Source organism: Mustelus asterias, chromosome 1 (assembly GCF_964213995.1).
Source record: "Mustelus asterias chromosome 1, sMusAst1.hap1.1, whole genome shotgun sequence".
Lineage (NCBI taxonomy): Eukaryota > Metazoa > Chordata > Chondrichthyes > Carcharhiniformes > Triakidae > Mustelus > Mustelus asterias.
The window spans coordinates 148,555,778-148,578,018 of NC_135801.1; the positions used below are offsets into that span (position 1 = coordinate 148,555,778).

Consider the following 22,241-nt stretch of genomic DNA (forward strand, 5'->3'; position numbering starts at 1 on the left):
CCCATCAATCTTTCCAGCATGTAACATCAATTCACAAATAATCATCATTGATTGTTTTAAAATCTGGTTCACTAATGCCCTTTAGGGAAATAAATCCTATGTGCTTATCTGGTCTGGCCTACATGTGACTTTGATTCTTATCTTCCCTCTGAACTGACCCAGCAAACCACTTCATTCAAAGGAAATTAGGGACGGGCAACAAATGTTGGCCTTGCAATGATGCCCATACCTCATGAAAGAATAAAGGGGGATTTAAAAAAATCACTACTTTACTCTCCAATCCAGTTCCCTTTCTCATTTAATCATCTTTTTTGGGTTAGGATTTCAAACCCATTTCATGTCTGTCTTTAGAACGTGGGCAGTGTTGAAAGGGCTGCAATTATTGCACGCAAACCACCACCCACTATGTCCCCAAACTGATTCAGTCGCAATACGTCAGAATTTTCCATCTATTGCTATTGCATGAGCAACTTTGCAAAGACTGCAGTGGTTGAACGAGGTGACGCAATATCATTCAGGCAAAAGGTGGACAGATAAACAATAAGTTAAACCTTGGACAATAAACACAACCAAGTGATAAGAGCAAGTTTTTAAAGAAAGGAACATTGAGTTCAAATAGGTTGAATATCGAGCCAAAGAGGCTGAAGGACCTTCACCTTCCAAACCCATTTGTTTTGAGAGGCAGCTTTAGCAATAGGGGAAGATACAGTAACTCCATTTATGATCAAAGGGGATCGTGCAATGAAGCAAAAGAGATCAATAGACGAAATAGGATTAAATCATCAACAAAAGAGAGTTTGGTTTGTTTGATATGTGGGATATGTCATAAGGAAGGAACAGAGTGACAAATGAGTATAGGGGCTCTGTGAGTTAATATAAAAAGTGGTAAGATGGATCATCAACAACAGAGTAGAATTGGGGAGTATAAGCATGTTTTAGACAGTGAGAAAATGCTGAAAGTATAAAACAGATCAGTTTCTTTACGTTGATCCAGAACAGCCAAAAGTTTCCCATTGAATGTTGGAACAGACAGAAGTGCTGTTTAGCCCATCAAGGGCTATTACATCAGATGAAGATGGGGCTAGTGAAATAATCATAAATCCTGCTACCCAGCTCTCAGGACTCTGAACATCCCAACAAATTTGGCTTTTTAATAATGGGAGAGCCACTGCCAACACTTTGAAAATGTTTTTTGAGGAGGTTTGGCCAACTTATACCTGAATGGCTTGCCAGCTTTCTTCTTTCTCTTCCGTGAACGTCAAGTTAGTTGCACTTCGACTGATGTGGGCACGCACCAGAAATATTGAAATATAAGTTGTGCGACAAGGTTAGGTGCCTGGTGAGCACCAGGATGGTTCTGAGCATTTTCCGATTGATGGATCATTGCCTGTGTTGAGATCAGTATGTCGACATACTTGGTTTTTGTCAGAAAAGGATATAAAATGTAATGGCTCTTACCATATTTATTATGGTAAAGATGTATGACTGCACATTTTCACTGCCGTGATATTCTATCATTTTGGTGTCAGCAACTACTAAAGTTTCAACCCATCGTTCTTTGCTGATCGATCGCTGGGAGATTCTGCGGCCTTTTCTATGAATCTCCTCCCATCTCTCTCTTTGTCTTTCTTGCTTGAGGATACTATTCACAGAATCTGTACCAGAAAAAGCAACACATGCATTAGCAATATGCTGCTCCTTTGACACATTTATATTAATGATTTGGAACAATGACTGCACTTCAAAACTAATTCAGTGGATCTAATGAATTTTAGAACACTCTGCGATTGCGTGAGGTACTGTATAAGTATCTTTTTTTTCCTCCTTCCTTTCTTACTTTAACTCAATTCCAAACAGAAAGCAAGGAAGGAGAAAGGTTTCCTCTTACCCCTGTTAAAGACGATTTAATAAGTATTTGTCGTTTGTGCATCACATGGAAGAAGAAATGTCAAAGCCCTCTATAAAATGCTGCTGTAGATTGGGAAATGGTGGTAATCGGAATACTTCCAAGTCAGAAGAATAAAACTTACCTTGCAATTTCACTGGGTTAAAGAGTCAACCCTGCATTCTTTTCTCTGAAACGTTATCTTTTCTTCGATCCTTGTGGAACCTAATTGACGTTTTCAGGAGACAATGGTACTGAGGAGTTGAAGGGTTATTTACAGGCTGACAAGAATTCCCTGCGTTTGCCATTATCGGTTCCTGCATAGTTTACAAAACTTTGTATCCAGTTTCTGGGTGAATAGAGTTTATTTATTTATTAGTCGCAAGTAAGGCTTACATTAACACTGCAATGAAGTTACTGTGAAATTCCCCGATTCGCCACATCGGCGCCTGTTCGGGTCAATGCACCAAACCAACACGTCTTTCAGACTGTGGGAGGAAACCGGAGCACCCGGAGGAAACCCACGCAGACACGGGGAGAACGTGCAAACTCCACACAGACAGTGACCCAAGCCGGGAATCAAACCTGGGTCCCTGGCGCTGTGAGGCAGCAGTGCTAACCACTGGGCTACCGCCAGTCTCTGGGTGGCCCTAATTCTAGTATTCATATCAGCTTCTTCTGCATCATCACTTTATGTTATTGGCTCAGGTATGATTTTAAAGCATTGCATACAAGGCAGAAACAATATTTGATGTATGTGAGGTTCAATTTCTGTGGGAGTTCTCTAGGTTCATCCTTGGCAGAAGAGCCATGAACATCTTGGAATAAACAGTATCAGCAAGTTTAGTAGCACTCCTAGCTTAGTTGCAACTTCAACTGTAACTGTTTCAACACCATTCATGAAACACATGTCACCCATTTTTCTTCTCTATGTTAGTTACAATATAGAGTTAACTTTTCCAGTCCCACCCACTGTGGGAATCCTTGAGCGCGGGACAGACAATTTGACGGACAACTTAAAGGTCCGTCGACCTCAGGCAGGAATTTCTGGTCTCTGGGTGGGCACAACCGGAAAATCCAGCCCATTTTTACTGATTTTCAATGCTATCTGCTATTGTTCTGTACAGTCCTTCATATTTTGTCCAACTCATTCTGTAATTTTTTGATATTGTTTCCTCTTTGCCAAGGGGAAACTGATGAAAGCTTTTAACCCAGGCATAAGAGGCTTCTGGTATTTGTGTTCAGCGGTAGATAGAGGAGTGGCTGAATTAGTCAATGTTGTCCCTGGTAGCTTGAGAAGGATTTGTGTTTGAGAAAAATGAATCAAAATTTCCCTCACCTTAACATCAGGGAGACCGCAACTATTATTCTCAGCTGTGGCCGATATTGTGTTTCCTTACCACTGACCCTTCTCTGGTCTGCTCCGAAAGAATCAATGGTGCAAAACCTGTTTAACCAAACACGAAGCTTGATACCTTACATCCTATCTGTCACTAACATTACATATTTCCAGCTCCAAAATCTCTTTCTCTCCTCTCAGGCTCTCTGCCAAAGGCCTTATCTATGCTTTTATTAGTTTAAAATTTGAACTATTGGGCAGCACATTGGCACAGTGATTAGACTGCTGCCTCACAGTGCCAGGAACCGGGGTTCAATTCCAGCCTTGGAGTCATGTGTTTCCATGAATTTCCTCCCGGGAGTGCTCTAGTTTCCTCCCACAGTCCAAAGATGTGCAGGTTAGGTTGATTGGCTATGCTAAGTTGCCCCTTAGTGTCAGGGAGACTAACAGGGTAAATACATGGGGTTACGGAGATAGGGCCGGGGTAGGATTGTTGTTGGTGCTGGTTATAAAGGCCAAATAGCTTCTTGCTGCACTGTAGGAATTCTATGATTCTATGATTTCTCCAATGAATACCAAACTGGTCTTCGATCTTCCACATAATTCCAACTTGCCCAGAACTCCTTTGCCCATATTTGGTCACACATCAAGTCCTATTAACCCCTCCTTGTGCCCTCAATGACCACCATTATGTTCCTCAATGTATCGTATTTAAAATCCTTATCTTCCCCATCATCAAATTTCTCCACAGTCTCATTTTATCCTATCTCTGAACCTGGTCCCCATCTTCTGCCACAGCTCCTCCCACTTATTTTGGTTGATGTTGTTAACATCACCACAGGTTAAGCTCAAGATGGAGGCATAATCCCAGCCAGCGACAGTGCTGTAAGATAAGGTAAAATGGTTCAAATGTGCAAAAATAGCTGCAAATACCATTGGTAAATACTGTGGTTAGAATTACTGCAAATAAAAAACTGAACCATGATTGAAGCACTAAACTTTCAATCTCACATTTAAGAATCAAACTCTTATAGACCAGAGCAGAAACCAACAACCTGTGTTTTTACCAATAAGCAACACTTAAAGAGTTAACTGGGGCACAGAAGTATGGTTGCATTACTGGATGGACAATCCATGGACAATCCAAAGAATGTTAGTTCAAGTTCCACCAAAATTCTGGAAATAGAAGCTGGCATCAGTAAAAGTGATGATGTGGAGATGCCGGTGTTGGACTGGGGTAAACACAGTAAGAAGTTTAACAACACCAGGTTAAAGTCCAACAGGTTTATTTGGTAGCAAAAGCCACATAAGCTTTCGGAGCTCCAAGCCCCTTCTTCAGGTGAGTGGGAATTCTGTTCACAACCAGGGCATACAAAGATGCAGACTCAATTTACATGAATAATGGTTGGAATGCGAATACTTACAGCTAATCAAGTCTTTAAGATACAAACAATGTGAGTGGAGAGAGCATCAAGACAGGCTAAAAAGATGTGTATTGTCTCCAGACAAGACAGCCAGTGAAATTCTGCAGGTCCAGGCAGGCTGTGGGGGTTACAAATTGTGACATGAACCCAATATCCCGGTTGAGGCCGTCCTCGTGCATGCGGAACTTGGTTATCAGTTTCTGCTCAGAGACTCTGCGCCGTCGTGTGTCGTGAAGGCCGCCTTGGAGAACACTTACCCGAATATCAGAGGCCGAATGCCCGTGACCGCTGAAGTGCTCCCCAACAGGAAGAGAACAGTCTTGCCGCTCGACAATCACCAGGCAAGACTGTTCTCTTCCTGTTGGGGAGCACTTCAGTGGTCACGGGCATTCGGCCTCTGATATTCGGGTAAGTGTTCTCCAAGGCGGCCTTCACGACACACGACGGCGCAGAGTCACTGAGCAGAAACTGATAGCCAAGTTCCACACGCACGAGGACGGCCTCAACCGGGATATTGGGTTCATGTCACACTATTTGTAACCCCCACAGCCTGCCGGGACCTGCAGAGTTTCACTGGCTGTCTTGTCTGGAGACAATACACATCTTTTTAGCCTGTCTTGATGCTCTCTCCACTCACGTTGTTTGTATTTTAAAGACTTGATTAGTTGTAAGTATTCGCATTCCAACCATTATTCATGTAAATTGAGTCTGCATCTTTATATGCCCTGGTTGTGAACAGAATTCCCACACAACTGAAGAAGGGGCTTGGAGCTCCGAAAGCTTGTGCGGCTTTTGCTACCAAATAAACCTGTTGGACTTTAACCTGGTGTTGTTAAACTTCTTAATCAGTAAAAGTGACCATGAAACTGTCAGATCATCAGAAAAATCCAATTGGTTCACTAATGTCTTTTTGGAAAAACAATTTGCCATCCTTAACCTGTATGGATGTGGCTCCAGCCCACATCAAAAGTTTAAAGTTTATTTATTAGTGTCACAAGTAGGCTTACATTAACACTGCAATGAAGTTACTGTGAAAGCCTCCTAGTCGCCACACTCCGGCGCTTGTTTGGGTACACTGAGGGGGAATTTAGCATGGCCAATGCACCTAATCAACACATCTTTTACACTGTGGGGGAAAACCGGAGCACCCAGAGGAAACCCACGCAGACATGGGGAGAATGTGCAGACAGTGATCCAAGCCGGAAATTGAACCTGGGTCCCTGGCACTGTGAGGCAGCAGTGCTAACCACTGTGCCCCAAATGGCTCTCCAAGGATGTCTAGCGAACTGCTCAGTTACATAGAACTGCTCAATTGGACAACTAATGATGGGAAATAAACGTCAACCTTGCCAGTCACATTCACATCTCAAGAATACATTACAAAAACACATAACTAATTTTGGTATGAGTCCAATTTAAACAGGTTTCTTTTTGGGATCTTTTCAAGCATGCCTATGGCATGATTCAACAAGCAATGCTCCCAGGATTCAAGATTATGCTCTGTGGGTATCATCACTGAATTAGCCCTCGTAGATAGGAGATGACTATCACTTCAAGAAACCACTGCTCTTGGCTACATACTTGGAAGCTTAATTTGCATAAGGGAGCTGCAGACAATCTTTAGGCCTCTGTTTCTTAAGTGAAGGGTGTATTGCCCATTTCAGACTGAGGCCTTTTTTTCTGTCTTCACCAATATGGTAGACAGCCTTTTCTGGTGTGAAATGAGTGCAATTCTCTCCTTTGTAATTTTGGAAGATTAGGCATCTGTTCTTGGCTGATAGAAACATCACCACCATATAGATAGAAGTATTCCAGGTTAAGCTCAAGATGGAGGCATAACCCCAGCCAGCGACAGTGCTGTAAGATAAGGTAAAATGGTTCAAATGTGCAAAAATAGCTGCAAATACCATTGGTAAATACTGTGGTTAGAATTACTAATTTCTCAACCCAAATATGTTGATAGATTTCTGTTGCACTTCCATTGAAGTCATGCTAGCAGGAAGAGGAAGCCATGGTGTTTCTATTTTATCACAAATAATGACAATCCAGGAAGGTCACAGGTGAATCCATCTCCATGTTGGAGATATCAGAGGCTGGACTCTGTGTGAATGTTTGATGTTTGTAGTTATATAAAAAAATGTAATTTCCTTTACCCATTCCTCTGCTAGTCATAGTGCACAAAAGTTTCCATCTCCTTATATTGAGAGTGCGCTCTTCTTCAAGCAATGCTGCGAACACTGTTTCATTATGATTTGATTGCTAATGAGTTTCATTTCTTCTTGCCGGAAAAAGCTAGTGTCTAAAGATTTCATCGTAAAAGACAGGGAAATAAAGTTTAAATTTTAAATAATATCAAATATAGTATTAAGAATACTAGAACAGTCAAGGATAATAAAAAGCCATGCAGCTGGTCAAAATTCATCCCACAGGCTAGCATCAAATGTATTTTAAATGACCTTAATGTATTTATCTCTACATGTCTGCAGATTATTGCCAGCATTCATTATACTTTGGAGAATAATATTTTTATATTTTCCGTTCACATTTCAATATTTATGGTCTGTAGTCCCAGCAGTCTGATTTCTTCAAAGTAATAGTTACTTTATGTATATTAGTGCTTTTTTGTTGCACATGGGATTCCTTGAACGCATGAAGACTATCTTTCCCTCTGCTTTCATAATTACAAAACAGTAGGATGCACAATAAGCTCACATTGCGTCAGGAAACAGAGGTAATTTTAAACAATCTATCTTTGTATTTGTGGATGTTAGAAATAAGGCTCGGCTTTAAGTCAGTTTAATTTTGTGTTTTTGTATTGGAAAGGGTTAATGACTTCAATTTGGTTTAGAGGCATGCATGGTAATAAGCATTTACAATGTGAAAGCAAACAGGGCTTAAAGGGAAACTAGGTAGTTGCTTAGCAACAAGGGGACACACCCTGGAACGGAAAGAACCTTCAAGTTGGTTGTAAGCTGCTGCCAGGAGAAGCCAAATGTGACCAGGAAGTTGCAAAACGTAGACTTCCCAAAAGAACAAAAGAAAGTTCTGGAAACCAGGGAACTGAGACAAAAATATACCTTAGGAAGACAGTGAAGTTAAAGGAACAAAGAACAAGAACTTGAAAAGGGTTCTGTTCAGGAGAATCCAAATAAAAAGCAGAGAACATGCTCTGAGTTAAAGAGACAACTAAAAGAACCAGATTTAATGTTGGCTAGGTGAGAAGTCAGGCATCGGAGGTAAATCAAAAGAGTGGTGATCTCTAAGTTCAGCCCATAAAGCAGTAGTGTTTTATTGACATAGCTTGGTACCTGGGAGGTTGTGTGGAGTATTGAATGCATATAGTGATCTAAGGCAGAGGAATACTAAAGGGAGAGACTGAAATTCAGGAAGAGGATCCTTGGTGATGAGAGGACGTATTGTTTGGGAGAAGATTCCACGTTTTTTGGGAGGGAAGTTTGGAAACACTCATGTGGAAGTCAGAGTTCCAGTGAGACCAGTTGGCTCACAGCATAACAAGCATCTGGGGGGAGTTAATGAGAAATCCACAGACTGCCACTTGGCTTCAGAAAGTGGTGGGTCAGACTACAATTGGCCTGTTGGTTTACATGGACTGTGTACTTGCTGAGAACATTAGAGTATAAGATCTATTTCGTAACTTGTGTTATCCTCACAAATCTGTGTACATTTATAAAGATATAGATGGGGTGAAGGAGTAATAGCTAATTTCTTTTGTTTTTTAAAAAAAGGTTTTGTTCTTTTGTTAAAAGTTAATCAGCAGTCAATGCAACTCTGTTCATCAAGGTCCCTAAACAAAAAGTTACAATCCGTCGAGCTGGGGTTCTATTCTGGGACCTAAATGTCCAGTTGTAACATTAGCTGGCATTGTAATAATCGTCATATATAAGGCATTCCTCAGTTGTCATTAGAAACTTACACTGCATTGTAATGGATTTACACACGAACTACAGGGATAACTGTTTAGTTGCTCATCAAAATGCAAACACTGGCATTATCTGTTCGCTTTTTTTCAGGAGTTATCAGTACATAACTGAGAAAATCCAGACTGGAATGGAACCTGTTCAACTGAAGCAGGAGCGGCACAGTGGCATTGCTGCCTCAAAGCGCCAGGGACCCGGGTTCAATTCTGGCCTCGGGTGACTGTCTGTGTGGAGTTTATACATTCTCCCCGTGTCTGAGTGGGCTTCTTCCGGGTGCTCCAGTTTCCTCCCACAGTCCAAAGATGTGCAGGTTAAGTTGGCCATGCTAAATTGACCCTAGTGTCAGGGGGATTAGCAGGGTAAATATGTGGGGTTACGGGGGTAGCACCTGGGTGGGATTGTGGTCGGTGCAGACTTGATGGGCTGAATGGCCTCCTTCTGCACTGTTGGGATTCTATGAGGTGATCAACCTTCTGGAGCCACTGTGCGATAAGCTTTCAGCTGTCTCATTGATTTTGTTCCCTCGTACGATAAAAACTAAACATTGTGTGTGCTGGAAATCCAATAAAAACAAATAAATGCTAGGAGTGCTCAGCAAGTCGCTGGAGAAAAACAAAGTTAACGTTTCAGATCGATAACCATTCATTGCACCACAGGGAAGATGGAAATGTAGGGAGAGAAATTCTTTCTCCATTTCGGTCCACCCCTTTCCCCCGCTCTATAACGTGGTCCTGCAAGTTGATTTCCTTCAGCTGTTCAAAGTGGACAAGATTTCCTTCTCTTGGCATTTTCTCAGTGAGGGGAGGCGGTGTGCCATTCGCTGGTGGTGGGATCTTCTTGTCCTGCCTCTGCCAACGGGAATTCCCATTGAAGCCACTACCGAGAAGCTCCACCATCTCGCAACATCCAGTCAAAAACCAACAATTCACCACAACTCGCTGTTTTCAGTCCTTCAGTTAAATATTTATTCAAGTTGACCTTGAGCTACAATTTTGTTACCTAGCCTTTTCAGAATCGCACAGTGCAGAAGAGATCCTTCAGCCCATCGCATTTACACCAATATTCTCGCGTTGGGCAAGACAGGAAAACTCCATCCCCAATCTCCCACCTAATCCCATTAAGAGTCCTAGAGGTTTACAACATGGAAACAGGCCCTTTGGCCCAACTTTTCCATGCCGCCCCTTTTTTTAACCCCTAAGCTAGTCCCAATTGCCTCTGTTCATAGAATCATAGAATCCCTACAATGCAGAAGGAGGCCATTCAGCCCATCGAGTCTGCACCGACTACAATCCCACCCAGGCCCTAGACCCGTACCCTGCTAATCCCCCTGACACCAGGATAAATTTAGCACGGTCAATCAACCTAACCCGCATATCTTTGGACCGTGGAAGGAAACCAGAGCACCCGGAGGAAACCCACACAGTCACGGGGAGAATGTGCAAATTCCACACAGACAGTGACCCAAGGCTGGAATTGAACCTGGATCCCTGGCGCTGTCGGCAGCAATGCTAACCACTGTGCCACCGGATTTTTCTACTATTCCTCTGATTACGAGCTAATTTGGTTATTTTACAGGCATGCTAAACAGAATACTTAAAAACACAAGTTGCTGGAAAATCACCCTTGATTCTGCCCCACAATGATCCAAGTGTTAAGTATGCTAATGGACCCTTTCACAATGAGTGAATGAATGAATGAATGGAGGTGACCCCTCCCTCCCCTCACCCGGAAGTGATCCGGCTGCCCAATCAGCAGGCAGCGTGCACGCTCTGGGTGGTTTGAACCGGTCTGAGGGAGAACTAACGGCTGCGACTTGTGTGGGGAGGATGGAGGCGCTGCTCGACAACCTGGCCCGCTTCACTGAGATGTTGGCCGTGGCGCAGAGCCCGTGGGCTGGCCACTGGGACGAGGCACAGGTGAACAGGTTTTCCAGTGGGCCCGGTACCTGGAGCAGCTGAACTGGCGCCTGGAAGGGGCGGAGGCAGGCACACAGCAGGCCCTCCGGCTGCACCTCCTGAGCCCAGCTCCCACCCGCTGTCGCGGTACCACCTCCTGCGCTTCGAGGAGCTGTGTTTGGCCCATCATCCCTCTATACCCATCTTACCCATGTAACTGTCTCAATGCTTTTTAAAAGACAAAATTGTACCCACCTCGGCTACTACCTCTGGCAGCTTGTTCCAGACACTCGCCACCCTCTGTGTGATTTACCAGCACTTGGCACAAAGCCTTAGAAACATTGAAACTAGAAGCAGGAGTAGGCCATTTGGCCCTTCGAGCTTGCTCCACCATTCATGGTGATCATGGCTGATCATTGAATTCAATCTCCTGATCCCCCCCTTCCTCCCATATTCCTTAATTCCTTTAGCCCCAAGAGCTATATCTAATTTAAATATTATGATGTGCCAAGTGCTCGTCCAGGTACTTTTGAAAGGACGTGGGTCAACCCGCCTCCACCACCCTTCCAGGGAGTGCATTCCGGACCGTCACCACCCTGCCAGATAAAAAAAAGGATTGTCCTCATATTCGCCCCCCCCCCCCCCAACCTCCTGCCCATCACTTTGAAGTTGCATCCCCTTGTGACTGATCCTCAACTGAACCCTGTCCATGCCCTTCATAATCTTGTGCATCTCAAACAGGTTGCCCCTCAGTATTCTCTGCTCCAACGAAAACAACCCAAGCCTATCCAATCTCTCCTCACAATGTAAATGTTCCATCCCAGGCAACATCCTGGTGAATCTCCTCTGTACCACTCCCTGCCCCCCCCCCACCCCGCACCTCCCCCGCCCACCACGGCAGTTCAATCACATCCTTCCTGTAATATGACAACCAGAACTGCACACAGTACTCCAGCTGTGGACTCACCAAAGTTCCTTACAATGCTAACATGACCCCCCAGTTTTTTTTAGTTTTTGGGTGGCAGAGTGGTTAGCCCTGCTGCCTCACAGCACCAGGGATCCGGGTTCGAATCCCGGCTTGGGTCACTGTCTGTGTGTCTGTACATTTTCCCCGTGTCGGCATGGGTTTCCTCCGGGTGCTGCGGTTTCCTCCCACAGTCCGAAAGATGAGCTGATTAGGTGCATTGCCTGTCATCACCATCTGTCTCCTACAACTGAGCCAATTTTGAATCCACGTCATCAAATTACCCTGCATCCCATGTGCAGTTACCTTCTTTACAAGTCTCCCATGTGGGACCTTGTCAAAGGCTTTGCTGAAATCCAAATAAACTACATCGACTGCACTATCCTCATCAACCCAGTTGGTCACCTCCTCAAAGAATTCAAATTCTCCCTCAGTGTATCCAAACAGGCACCTAAGTGTGGCGACTAGAGGATTTTCACAGTAATTTCATTGCAGTGTTAATGTAAGCCTACTTCTGACACGAATAAATCAATAATCTATGCCTTGATTGATAAGGGCAAGTGTCCCATATGTCTTTTTCACCACCACACTAACATGCCCTTTCGTCTTCAGTGATCAATGGACAAACACATCAAGCTCTCATTGTTCCACAAAACCTCTTCATGTTTAATGAATATTTCTTTGTCAGGATTAAATTCCATCTGCCACTTATCTGCCCTTTTGACCATCCTATCTACACCTTCTTGTCGTCCAAGACACTCCACCTGGCTGTTAACCACTCGGCCTATCTTTGTGTCATCCTACCCCCGCCCCACCACCACCAACATAGACATCTATATACTTTATATAAATGACAAATAAAAGGGGACCCAGATCCCTGTGGTACACAACTGAACTCCGCTTTGAGCAAGAAGTCAGCAAGAGCATGCCCTCCACCCCGGTAGCCATGGATGAACCTGTATCTGGGGTGACCATTGCAGATGTCAGAGCAGCTTTCTCGAAGGTCAACCCATGGAAAGTAACTGGCCCAGATGGGGTACCCGATGAGCACTCAAATCCTGGGCAGATCAGATGGCGGTGTATTCGCAGACATCTCCAACCTCCCTTTACAACAGTCTGAGGTCCCTATCTGCTTCACGAAGACGACCATCATCCCGATATCAAAGAAACGCCAGGCAGCGTGCCTTAATGACTATCATCCAGTGGTTCTGACATCCATCATATGAAGTGCTTCGAAAGATTAGTCATGGCACAAATCAATTCCGGCCTTCCAGATTGCCTGGATCCACTACAGTTCACCTACCACCGCAACAAGTCCACACCAGACGCCATCTCCCTGGCCCTGCACTGAGCCCTGGAACACCTAGAAAACAAAGTCACCTATGTATCGACTACAGCTAAAACTTCCGATGAAACTCATCCCCAAACCCGTGGCCTGGGGCTCGGCTCCTCCCTCTGCAATTGGACTTCCTCACCCACAGACCACAATCAGTAAGGACAGGCAACAACACCTCCTCCACGATCATCCTCAACACCGGCACCCAAGACTGTGCCCTCAGCCCCCTACTATACTCCTCATACACCTATGACTGTGTGGTCAAATTTGCCTCCAACTCAATTTTCAAGTTTGCTGATGACAGTGCCATAGTGGAATGGATCTCAAACAATGACGAGACAGAGTACAGAAATGAGATAGAGAACCTGGTGAACTGGTGCAGCAACAATAATCTCTCCCTCAATGTAAAAAAAAAATAAAGGAGATTGTCATCGACTTCAGGAAGAGTAATGGAGGACATGCACCTGTCTACATCAGTGGGCATGAAGTAGAAATGGTCGAGAGCTTCAAGTTTTTATGTGCCCAGGTCACCAACAACCTGTCCTGGTCCCTCCATGCAGACGCTATAGCTAAGAAAGCCCACCAATGCCTCTACTTTCTCAGAAGTCTGAGGAAATGTGGCATGTCCACTTCGACTCTCACCAACCTTTACAGATGCACCATGGAAAGCATTCTTCCTGGTTGTATCACAGCTTGGTATGGCTCCTGCTCTGCCCAAGACGGAAATAAACTACACAGGGTCGTGATCGAAGCCCATTCCACTCAAAGCAGCCTCCCACCCACTGACACTGTCTGCACTTCTTGCTGCCTCAGAAAAGCAGCCAGCTTTTAAGGACTTATTGGTATTGGTATACAGTGAATACTTTTGACTGTAAACCAATACATGTGACAATAATAAATCAAATCAAACATCCTTCCTACATCTATCCTGTCTCGCCCTGTTAGAATTTTATATGTTTCTTTCGATTTGATTTAATGAGGTGTGAATTGTCTCAAGCCAGGACAGTTAGGATTTGGCAAGCCTAGGCCAAATGAAGGAGATAGACATCGACTTCAGGCCTACCTCTCCACTCACTTGATGAAGGAGCAGGGCTCCGAAACCCTGTGATTCCAAATAAACCTGTTGGACTTGAACCTGGTGTTGTGAGACGTATTACTCAATCTATAGCCATTCAGATAATAGTCTGCTGTCAAGTTTTTGCTACCAAAGTGGATAACCTCACATTTATCCACATTATACTGTATCTACCATGCATTTGCCCACTCATTCAGCTTGTCCAAATCACACCAAAGGATCTTTGCATCCTCCTCACAGCTCTACCTCCCACACAGTTTTGTGTCATCTGCAATTTTGGAGATATTACAATCAGTTCCCTCATCTAAATTATTAATATGTATTGTGAATAGCTAGGGTTCCAGCAACAATCACTGCGGTACCCCCTGCTCCCTGCCTGTTATTCGGGAAAAAAAACATTTATTCCTACTCTTTGCTTCTTGTCTGCCAACCAGTTTTCTATCCATCTCAATACACTGCTTTTGTCCATCCCTAGTTGCCCTTGAGCAATGGTGAGTTGCCTTCTTGAACCACAGCAGTCCCTAAGCTGTAGGTACACCCACAGTGCAGAAATGATATCGTGGGGGAGGCAGATTCAAACATGACTTTCAGAAGGATGCTGGAATAGCAATTGCAGGACCATAGGAGTGAGATGAGCTGAATTGCTCCTGTAGAGAGCTGGTACAGACATTATAGTCTGAATAGCTTCCTTCTGTGCAGTAAGCATTCTATGATTTGTCCAAATTGATCTAAGTATTTTTATACATAGAAATCACAACATTGAGTACTTTATCAAACTGTGGTTCAGGTATGCAATGCACTGCCTGGACGTGTGATGGAGGTAGATTGAATCGAGGCATTCAAGGGGACATTAGAAACAACGTGCAGGGGTCTGGGGACAAGGTAGGGGAATGGCATGATGACATGATGCTCATTTGGAGAGCAGACACAGTGGGCAGAATGGCCTCCTTCTGCACCGTAACAATTCTGTGATCCTCTGTAGCTTCTGCTAGCTCAAATTAACGAGATATATTTTCAACTGAAATACTGGGACAAATTGTTTGACCTCAGGCTCCCAATGGGGAGTCATACTCAAATTTAATCGGGGTTAAATTTAGGATTGCGATACTTAAGTGCTAAATCTTTGATTTAATTTTGACTTTTGTTTCCTGCTGGGAACATAGAATCGGTCAATTTACTTCTAAGAGAAAGGAATTTAATGTAAAAGACAAGGGAACTTAGGAAGATGGACAGCAGCAGCCACTCCCATATGCACCGACTGTAACAATAGCTAGGCTGCTCTAGAAGGCTGGAAATTTAGTCAGGATGGGTTGTGTCCAATTCTGCCCTCCTAGTTGTTTAAGCATGACTATTGCTTGACAAGTTGTTGGGGCAGCTCTCCTAACTTGAGCATCAGTACAGATGTTGATGAGAATGTTTTGGGTGACCCAATGCTTGTGATGGTTCAGCAATAATTGTTTAGTAGACCGTATCAGAGGGCATTCAGAGCCAACCAAACATGCAAGAGCAAGAGGTCTCTTCACTAAACAACATTGGTGAACCACTGGATTTGATTATTTCTAATGGTGGCTGCCCATAATTTTTGATTTGATTTGATTTATTATTGCCACATGTATTGGCATACAGTGAAAAGTATTGTTTTTTGCTCGCTATACAGACAGTGTACCGTTCATAGAGAAGGAAATGAGAGAGTGCAAAATGTAGTGTTACAGTCATAGCTAGGGTGTAGAGAAAGATCAACTTAATGCAAGGTAAGTCCATTCAAAAGTCTGATGGCAGCAGGGAAAAAGCTGTTCTTGCGTTGGTTGATACGTGATCTCAGACTTTTGTACCTTTTACCTGAAGGAAGGAGGCGGAAGAGAGAATGTCCAGGATGCGTGGGGTTCTTAATTATGCTGGCTGCTTTGCTGAGGCAGCGGGAAGTGTAGACAGAGTCAATGGATGGGAGGCTGGTTTGCGTGATGGATTGGGCTACATTCATGACCTTTTGTAGTTTCTTGCGGTCTTGGGCAAAGCAGGAGCCATGCCAAGCTGTGATACGACCAGAAAGAATGCTTTCTATGGTGCACCTGTAAAAGTTGGTGAGAGTCATAGCTGATGTACCAAATTTCCTTCGTCTTCTGAAAAAGTAGAGGTGTTGGTGGGCTTTCTTAACTATAATTTAGCAGATTTACTGAAATCAGTACACATGAGTTTGCCTGATCAGTATCCTTGCTGCAGTACTCAATATCAGCCACTGATATCTAGGGTTTGTAAGATCAACAGGATGCACAGAAGCAACACACCAAGTTGTACACTCCACTTGTACAGCCTCTGCAATTTCTACCAGCAAGAACAGCATAGAACATAGAACATTACAGCGCAGAACAGGCCCTTCGGCCCACGATGTTGCACCGACCAGTTAAAAAAAAAAACTGTGACCCTCCAACCTAAACCAATTTCTTTTCGTCCATGAACCTATCTACGGATCTCTTAAACGCCCCCAAACTAGGCGCATTTACTACTGATGCTGGCAGGGCATTCCAATCCCTCACCACCCTCTGGGTAAAGAACCTACCCCTGACATCGGTTCTATAACTACCCCCCCTCAATTTAAAGCCATGCCCCCTCGTGCTGGATTTCTCCATCAGAGGAAAAAGGCTATCACTATCCACCCTATCTAAACCTCTAATCATCTTATATGTTTCAATAAGATCCCCTCTTAGCCGCCGCCTTTCCAGCGAAAACAATCCCAAATCCCTCAGCCTCTCCTCATAGGATCTCCCCTCCATACCAGGCAACATCCTGGTAAACCTCCTCTGCACCCTCTCCAAAGCCTCCACATCCTTCCTGTAATGTGGGGACCAGAACTGCACACAGTACTCCAAGTGCGGCCGCACCAGAGTTGTGTACAGTTGCAACATAACGCTACGACTCCTAAATTCAATCCCCCTACCAATAAACGCCAAGACACCATATGCCTTCTTAACAACCTTATCTACTTGATTCCCAACTTTCAGGGATCTATGCACACATACACCTAGATCCCTCTGCTCCTCCACACTATTCAAAGTCCTCCCGTTAGCCCTATACTCAACACATCTGTTATTCCTACCAAAGTGAATTACCTCACACTTCTCCGCATTAAACTCCATCCGCCACCTCTCGGCCCAACTTTGCAACCTGTCTAAGTCTTCCTGCAAACTACGACACCCTTCCTCACTGTCTACCACACCACCGACTTTGGTGTCATCAGCAAATTTGCTAATCCACCCAACTATACCCTCATCCAGATCATTAATAAATATTACAAACAGCAGTGGCCCCAAAACAGATCCCTGAGGTACACCACTTGTAACCGCACTCCATGATGAATATTTACTGTCAACCACCACCCTCTGTTTCCTATCCGCTAGCCAATTCCTGATCCAATTTCCTAGATCACCCCCAATCCCATACATCTGCATTTTCTGCAAGAGCAGGAAAGCCATGGGAACAACATTGCTTCCAAATCACACACCATCTTGACTTGGATACTCAAAGAACAAAGAAAAGTACAGCACAGAAACAGGCTCTTTGGCCCTCCAAGCCTGCGCCGATCATAATGCCTGCCTAAACTAAAACCGTATGCACTTCCAGAGTCAAATCCTTTCATTCCCATCCTATTCATGTATTCATCTAGTTGCCCCTTAAATGCTGCTCTCGTACCTGCTCCCACCACCTCCCCGGGCAGTGTGTTCCAGATATTCACCACCCTCTGTGTAAAACACTTGCCTCGCACATTTCCTCTGAACTTTTCCCCATACACCTTAAACCTATATCTCCTAGTACTTGACTTTTCTACTCTAGGAAAGAGCATCTGATTATCCACACTGTCCAAGCCATTCGTAATCCTAGTCACCCCTCAACCTCTGTCGTTCCAGTGAGAACAAACCGAGTTTATCCATCCTCTCCTCATAACTGATACCCTCCAGACTAGGCAACATCCTGGTAAACCTCCTCTGCACCCTCTCCAAAGCATCCACATCCTTGTGGTAGTGTGGCGACCAGAATTGTACACAATGTTCTAAATGAAACCTAACCAAGGCTCTGTACAGCTGCAGCATGATTTGCCAATTTTTATACTCATCACCATTCTTCATTTCATGTCCGTTGGATCCATTTTCTGACCTAATGCGAATGTGCAAGCATCATGCTGCATGGACTGCAGCAGATAAGGCAGAAATTGGGTTTCAAACTCTGGTTGAAAATAATGGCCAGAATTCTCTGGCCGTTCACATCGGTGAGATTCTCCAGTCCCGCCAGCAGCACACCCCTGCCTGTGGGTTCCCCGCCAGCGTGGAGTGGCATCAATGGGATTTCCCATTTACAGCAGCGGAACCAGAGAATCCCGCTGCTAGGGAACAACACGCCACCTTGTGATCGGTGCAGGCTTGGTGGGCAGAAGGGTCTGTTCCTGTGCTGTACTGTTCTTTGTTCTTTCTTTGTTCAAGAACTCTTCCACACAGACTAGGACGAATGATCACTCAGTACAATAGGCAACCATAGATAGATACCACAATAGACATCCACCTTGGATGGTTAACTCAAGCTTTCTTGACACACAAGGTTTTAAATCAGGATGTGGCTGATGCGTTCCAGCTATCGTTCCTTTCAATACTATATCCATCAATTAACTCAATTGGTCAAGAACATTGAATATAGGAGTTTAAGTTATACAAGACATTGGTAAGGCCACACTTGGAATACTGTCTACAGTTCTGGTCAGCCTATTGTAGATATTATTAAACTAGAAAGAGTGCAGAAAAGATTTACTAGGATGCTCCCGGGACTTGATGTTTTGAGTTATAAGGAGAGGTTGGAAAGACTGGGGCTTTTTTCTCTGGAGCATAGAAGGCTGAGGGGTGATCTTATAGAGGTATATAAAGTAATGAGGGGCATAGATCAGCTTGATAGACAATATCTTTTCCCAAAGGTAGGGGAGTCTAAAACTAGAGGGCATAGGTTTAAGGTGAGAGGGGAGAGATACAAAAGTGTCCAGAGGGGCAATTTTTTCACACAGAGGGTGGTGAGTGTCTGGAACAAACTCCCCAAGGCAGTAGTAGAGGCGGGTACAATTTTGTCTTTTCAAAAGCATTTAGACAGTTATGTGGGTAAGATGAGTATAGAGGAATGTGGGCCAAATACGGGCAATTGGGACTAGCTTAGGGGTTTAAAAAAAAGAGGGCGGCATGGACAAGTTGGGCCGAAGGGCCTGTTTCCATAGATGCATTGACCCGAACAGGCACCGGACTGTGGCGAGTAGGGGACTTTCACAGGAACTTCATTGCAGTGTTAATGTAAGCCTTGCTTGTGACTAATTAATAAACTTTAAACTTTAACTTTAAACCTCTATGACTGTATGACCTCCCGCCGGTGGAAATACACGGCTGGTCGGCCGGAGAATCTCACTCAATATTTTTTGGCTCGATCACAAAAGGCGGGCACATAGGTACAGCCAGTAATTAGGAAAGCTAATAGAATTTTATCATTGACCGTGAAGGGAGGGTATGCTTCAGTGGTACAGCGATGAGGAATTTCCTCAGCAGCTGCTCACATTCCGCCACCTTAACTATTGGAACATAATTCCCGTTGTACTGCTGGAATAGTTGTAACAGCAGAGTTAGAGCAACTGCAAGGAAATCGCCAGCCAACGTATCCTTTGCAGCCTTGATAAAAACCCATGCCTTTGTCTACAGAGATTGTAAGGATAATTTCAAGTGTCTGACCGATCGTCTCTGTCTGACATGTGGGTTTCTGGAATAAATGCCTGTCCTTGAAAAGTATTCCGAGTGTTAAAAATTTTTTTAAAACATATTTCTTGTATTGGCAGCTCTGTCTGTTTTGTACTGGCTCATGCAAATAAAGTCATTGGTACTTGTAGTTGCATAAGCTTGAAATCTATTTCTTCTTGGGAACAAAATTCCTTATTTACTTTTTGAGAAAATTTTCATCATAATGTCTGCAAAAACAATTTAAAGTGTATGCCTGAATTGTTTGATTTGATTAAGTCTTCAGTTCTGTCTCCAGGCTCCTGGTACTGTATCTGGACAGTTATATAATTCACCACTGCTACCGATAATCGCAACTGTTCTGCTTGTTTCTCTGAAATGTAGTGGGCAGCAAGGTGGCACAGTGGTTAACATTGCTGCCTCGCAGCGTCAAGGACACGGGTTCAATTCCAGCCTCGGATAACTGTCTGTGTGGAGTTTGCACATTCTCCCTTGTCTGCATAGGTTTCCTCCGCCGATGGTAGTCATGATGTGGAGATGCCGGCGTTGGACTGGGGTAAACACAGTAAGAAGTCTCACAACACCAGGTTAAATTCCAACAGGTTTATTTGGTAGCAAATCTACTCGCTTTCGGAGCGCTGCCCCTTCGTCAGGTGAGTGGGAGTTCATCAGGTGAGTGGGAGTGGGAGAGAACTTACTAGGTTTCCTCTCACAGTCCACAGATGTGCAGGCTAGATGGTAATTGGAAATAAGCTGATAAAGTTTAAGTGCTGCACTTTCTGCTGCGCTGGACAAAAGGTTAATATAGTCTATGCTGGCAATGCAGAAAAGTCCCATGAGTATAAACAATACACATTGGCATTTCTCAATTTCAGCTGCTGAATTTGTTTTTTTGGAACTGATGTATGTCCCAACATTAATTAAAATTGCTCTATAAAAGAGGTCCAAAAATCAAACTGAAATTCAAAAAAGGTGCAGGGGAATTCTCCTTAGCATCCGAACCAATCTTCGGGTTCCATTCCTGAAGGCTGGCCCTTGGTAATTATTCACCTAACCACAGCAAATTGCTGTGATTTTATTATTGTCAGGGCAGAAAGATGGGCATCAAGTCCCCCTCAGCCGGAATGGGGATTGAACCCTGTGCTGTTGACATTAATCTGATCCACACACTAGCCACCTAGTCAATTGAGCTAACCGTGCACCACTCACCCACCACCGCAATCAATATTTATCCCTTAATCAACATGATTAAAACAGATGTCTGTTCTTTTGTTCAGAGAATCACAGAAACTTGCACCAAGGTAAGACATTCATTCTGCCACAGCTATGCTGGCTGTTTGAAACAGCAGTCATACTTCAGCCCACATCCCTGCTTTATGTCCTGAATTGTGAAGTTCCCCACCCTCAAATACATGTCCAACTCCCTTTTAAAATTATTTATGGAACCAGCTCCCACCACCTTTGCAGGTAGAGCATGCCCCACCCTGACAACTTGACGAATGAAAAATGTTCTCCCACAGCTCTCCTCCAGATCTTTTGCCAATGAAATTAAGCTACGAACATTTTTTCCCCGTCTTCATTCACAGGGATGTGGGCATCACTGGCAAAGATCAGTATTTCCTATTCATTCACAATTTTTCTCGAGAAGATGGTGCTAAGCTACCTTCTTAAACAACCTCAGCCCGTGGGCTGCAGCCACACCAGTGCTGCTGAGGAGGGTTTTGACAGTGGTGGTGGAGGGTTTGAATGTTTAAAACCGTGGAAGGATTGACCATCAAGCAACGCGATGCATGGTGCAGAGCTCCATAAGTGTAGCTGGAGCTCTATGCATACAGGCACATGGGAATGAGGGTGGGTATTAGATCACAACTCCTGACTTGTGATATGTCAATGACGGGCATGTTTTAGGGAGTCAGGAGTTAATCTGACCTGCCCTTAAGAACATATGAAATAGGAGCAGGAGTATGCCATTCTGCGTTCAAGGCTGCCCTGTCGTTCAATGAGATCATGGCTAATCTTCTACTTCAACACAAATAAGATCAGAAAATGCTGGAAAATCTCAGCAGGTCTGATAGCATCAGTGGAGAGAGAATAGAGCCAACGTTTCTAGTCTGGATGACCCTTTGTCAGAGCTGAGATGGAAGAAGATGAGATGAGATTTATATTTGGGGGGGCGGTGGGGGCTGTAACATGACAAAGGAAATGTAAATGGTGATGATGGAGGCTGAGAAAGGTGCTAAAAGTGTCCATTAGATGATCAGAATGTGAGTGGCAGAGCAGAGGTACAGATGTTTATGGACTACCTAAGGAATGTGGCAATTGCCCTGACGTGGGGATGAGGGTTTTGAATGGAGAGCAAGATTGGAGAAGTGGAAAAACAGAATGAAAGGTGATAGAAATGGATGAATGAGATGAAAAGAAGAAATGAAATAAATGGAGATGGGGTGGAGAGTTCGTGCTCTAAAGTTGTTGAACTCAATGCTCAGTCCAGGAGCTGCAAAGTGCCCAATCGGAAGATGAGGTGCTGTTCCTCCAGTTTGCATTGGGGTTCGCTAGAACATTGCAAGAGGCCAAGGATGAACATGTGGGTAGGAGAGCAGGGTGGTGTGTTGAAGTGGCAAACAACAGGAAGGTC

At 44.2% G+C, this 22,241-nt stretch overlaps 1 protein-coding gene across 1 annotated transcript in view; it reads right to left on the reverse strand.

Moving 5' to 3' along the window:
* LOC144498747 (A disintegrin and metalloproteinase with thrombospondin motifs 12-like) overlaps positions 1 to 22,241 on the reverse strand; it is a 557,508-nt gene that overhangs the window by 332,350 nt on the left and 202,917 nt on the right. The window contains exon 4 of the mRNA XM_078220368.1: positions 1,459 to 1,655. Within this exon, the coding sequence (XP_078076494.1) occupies positions 1,459 to 1,655 (197 nt within the window). The remainder of the gene's footprint in view (positions 1 to 1,458; positions 1,656 to 22,241) is intronic.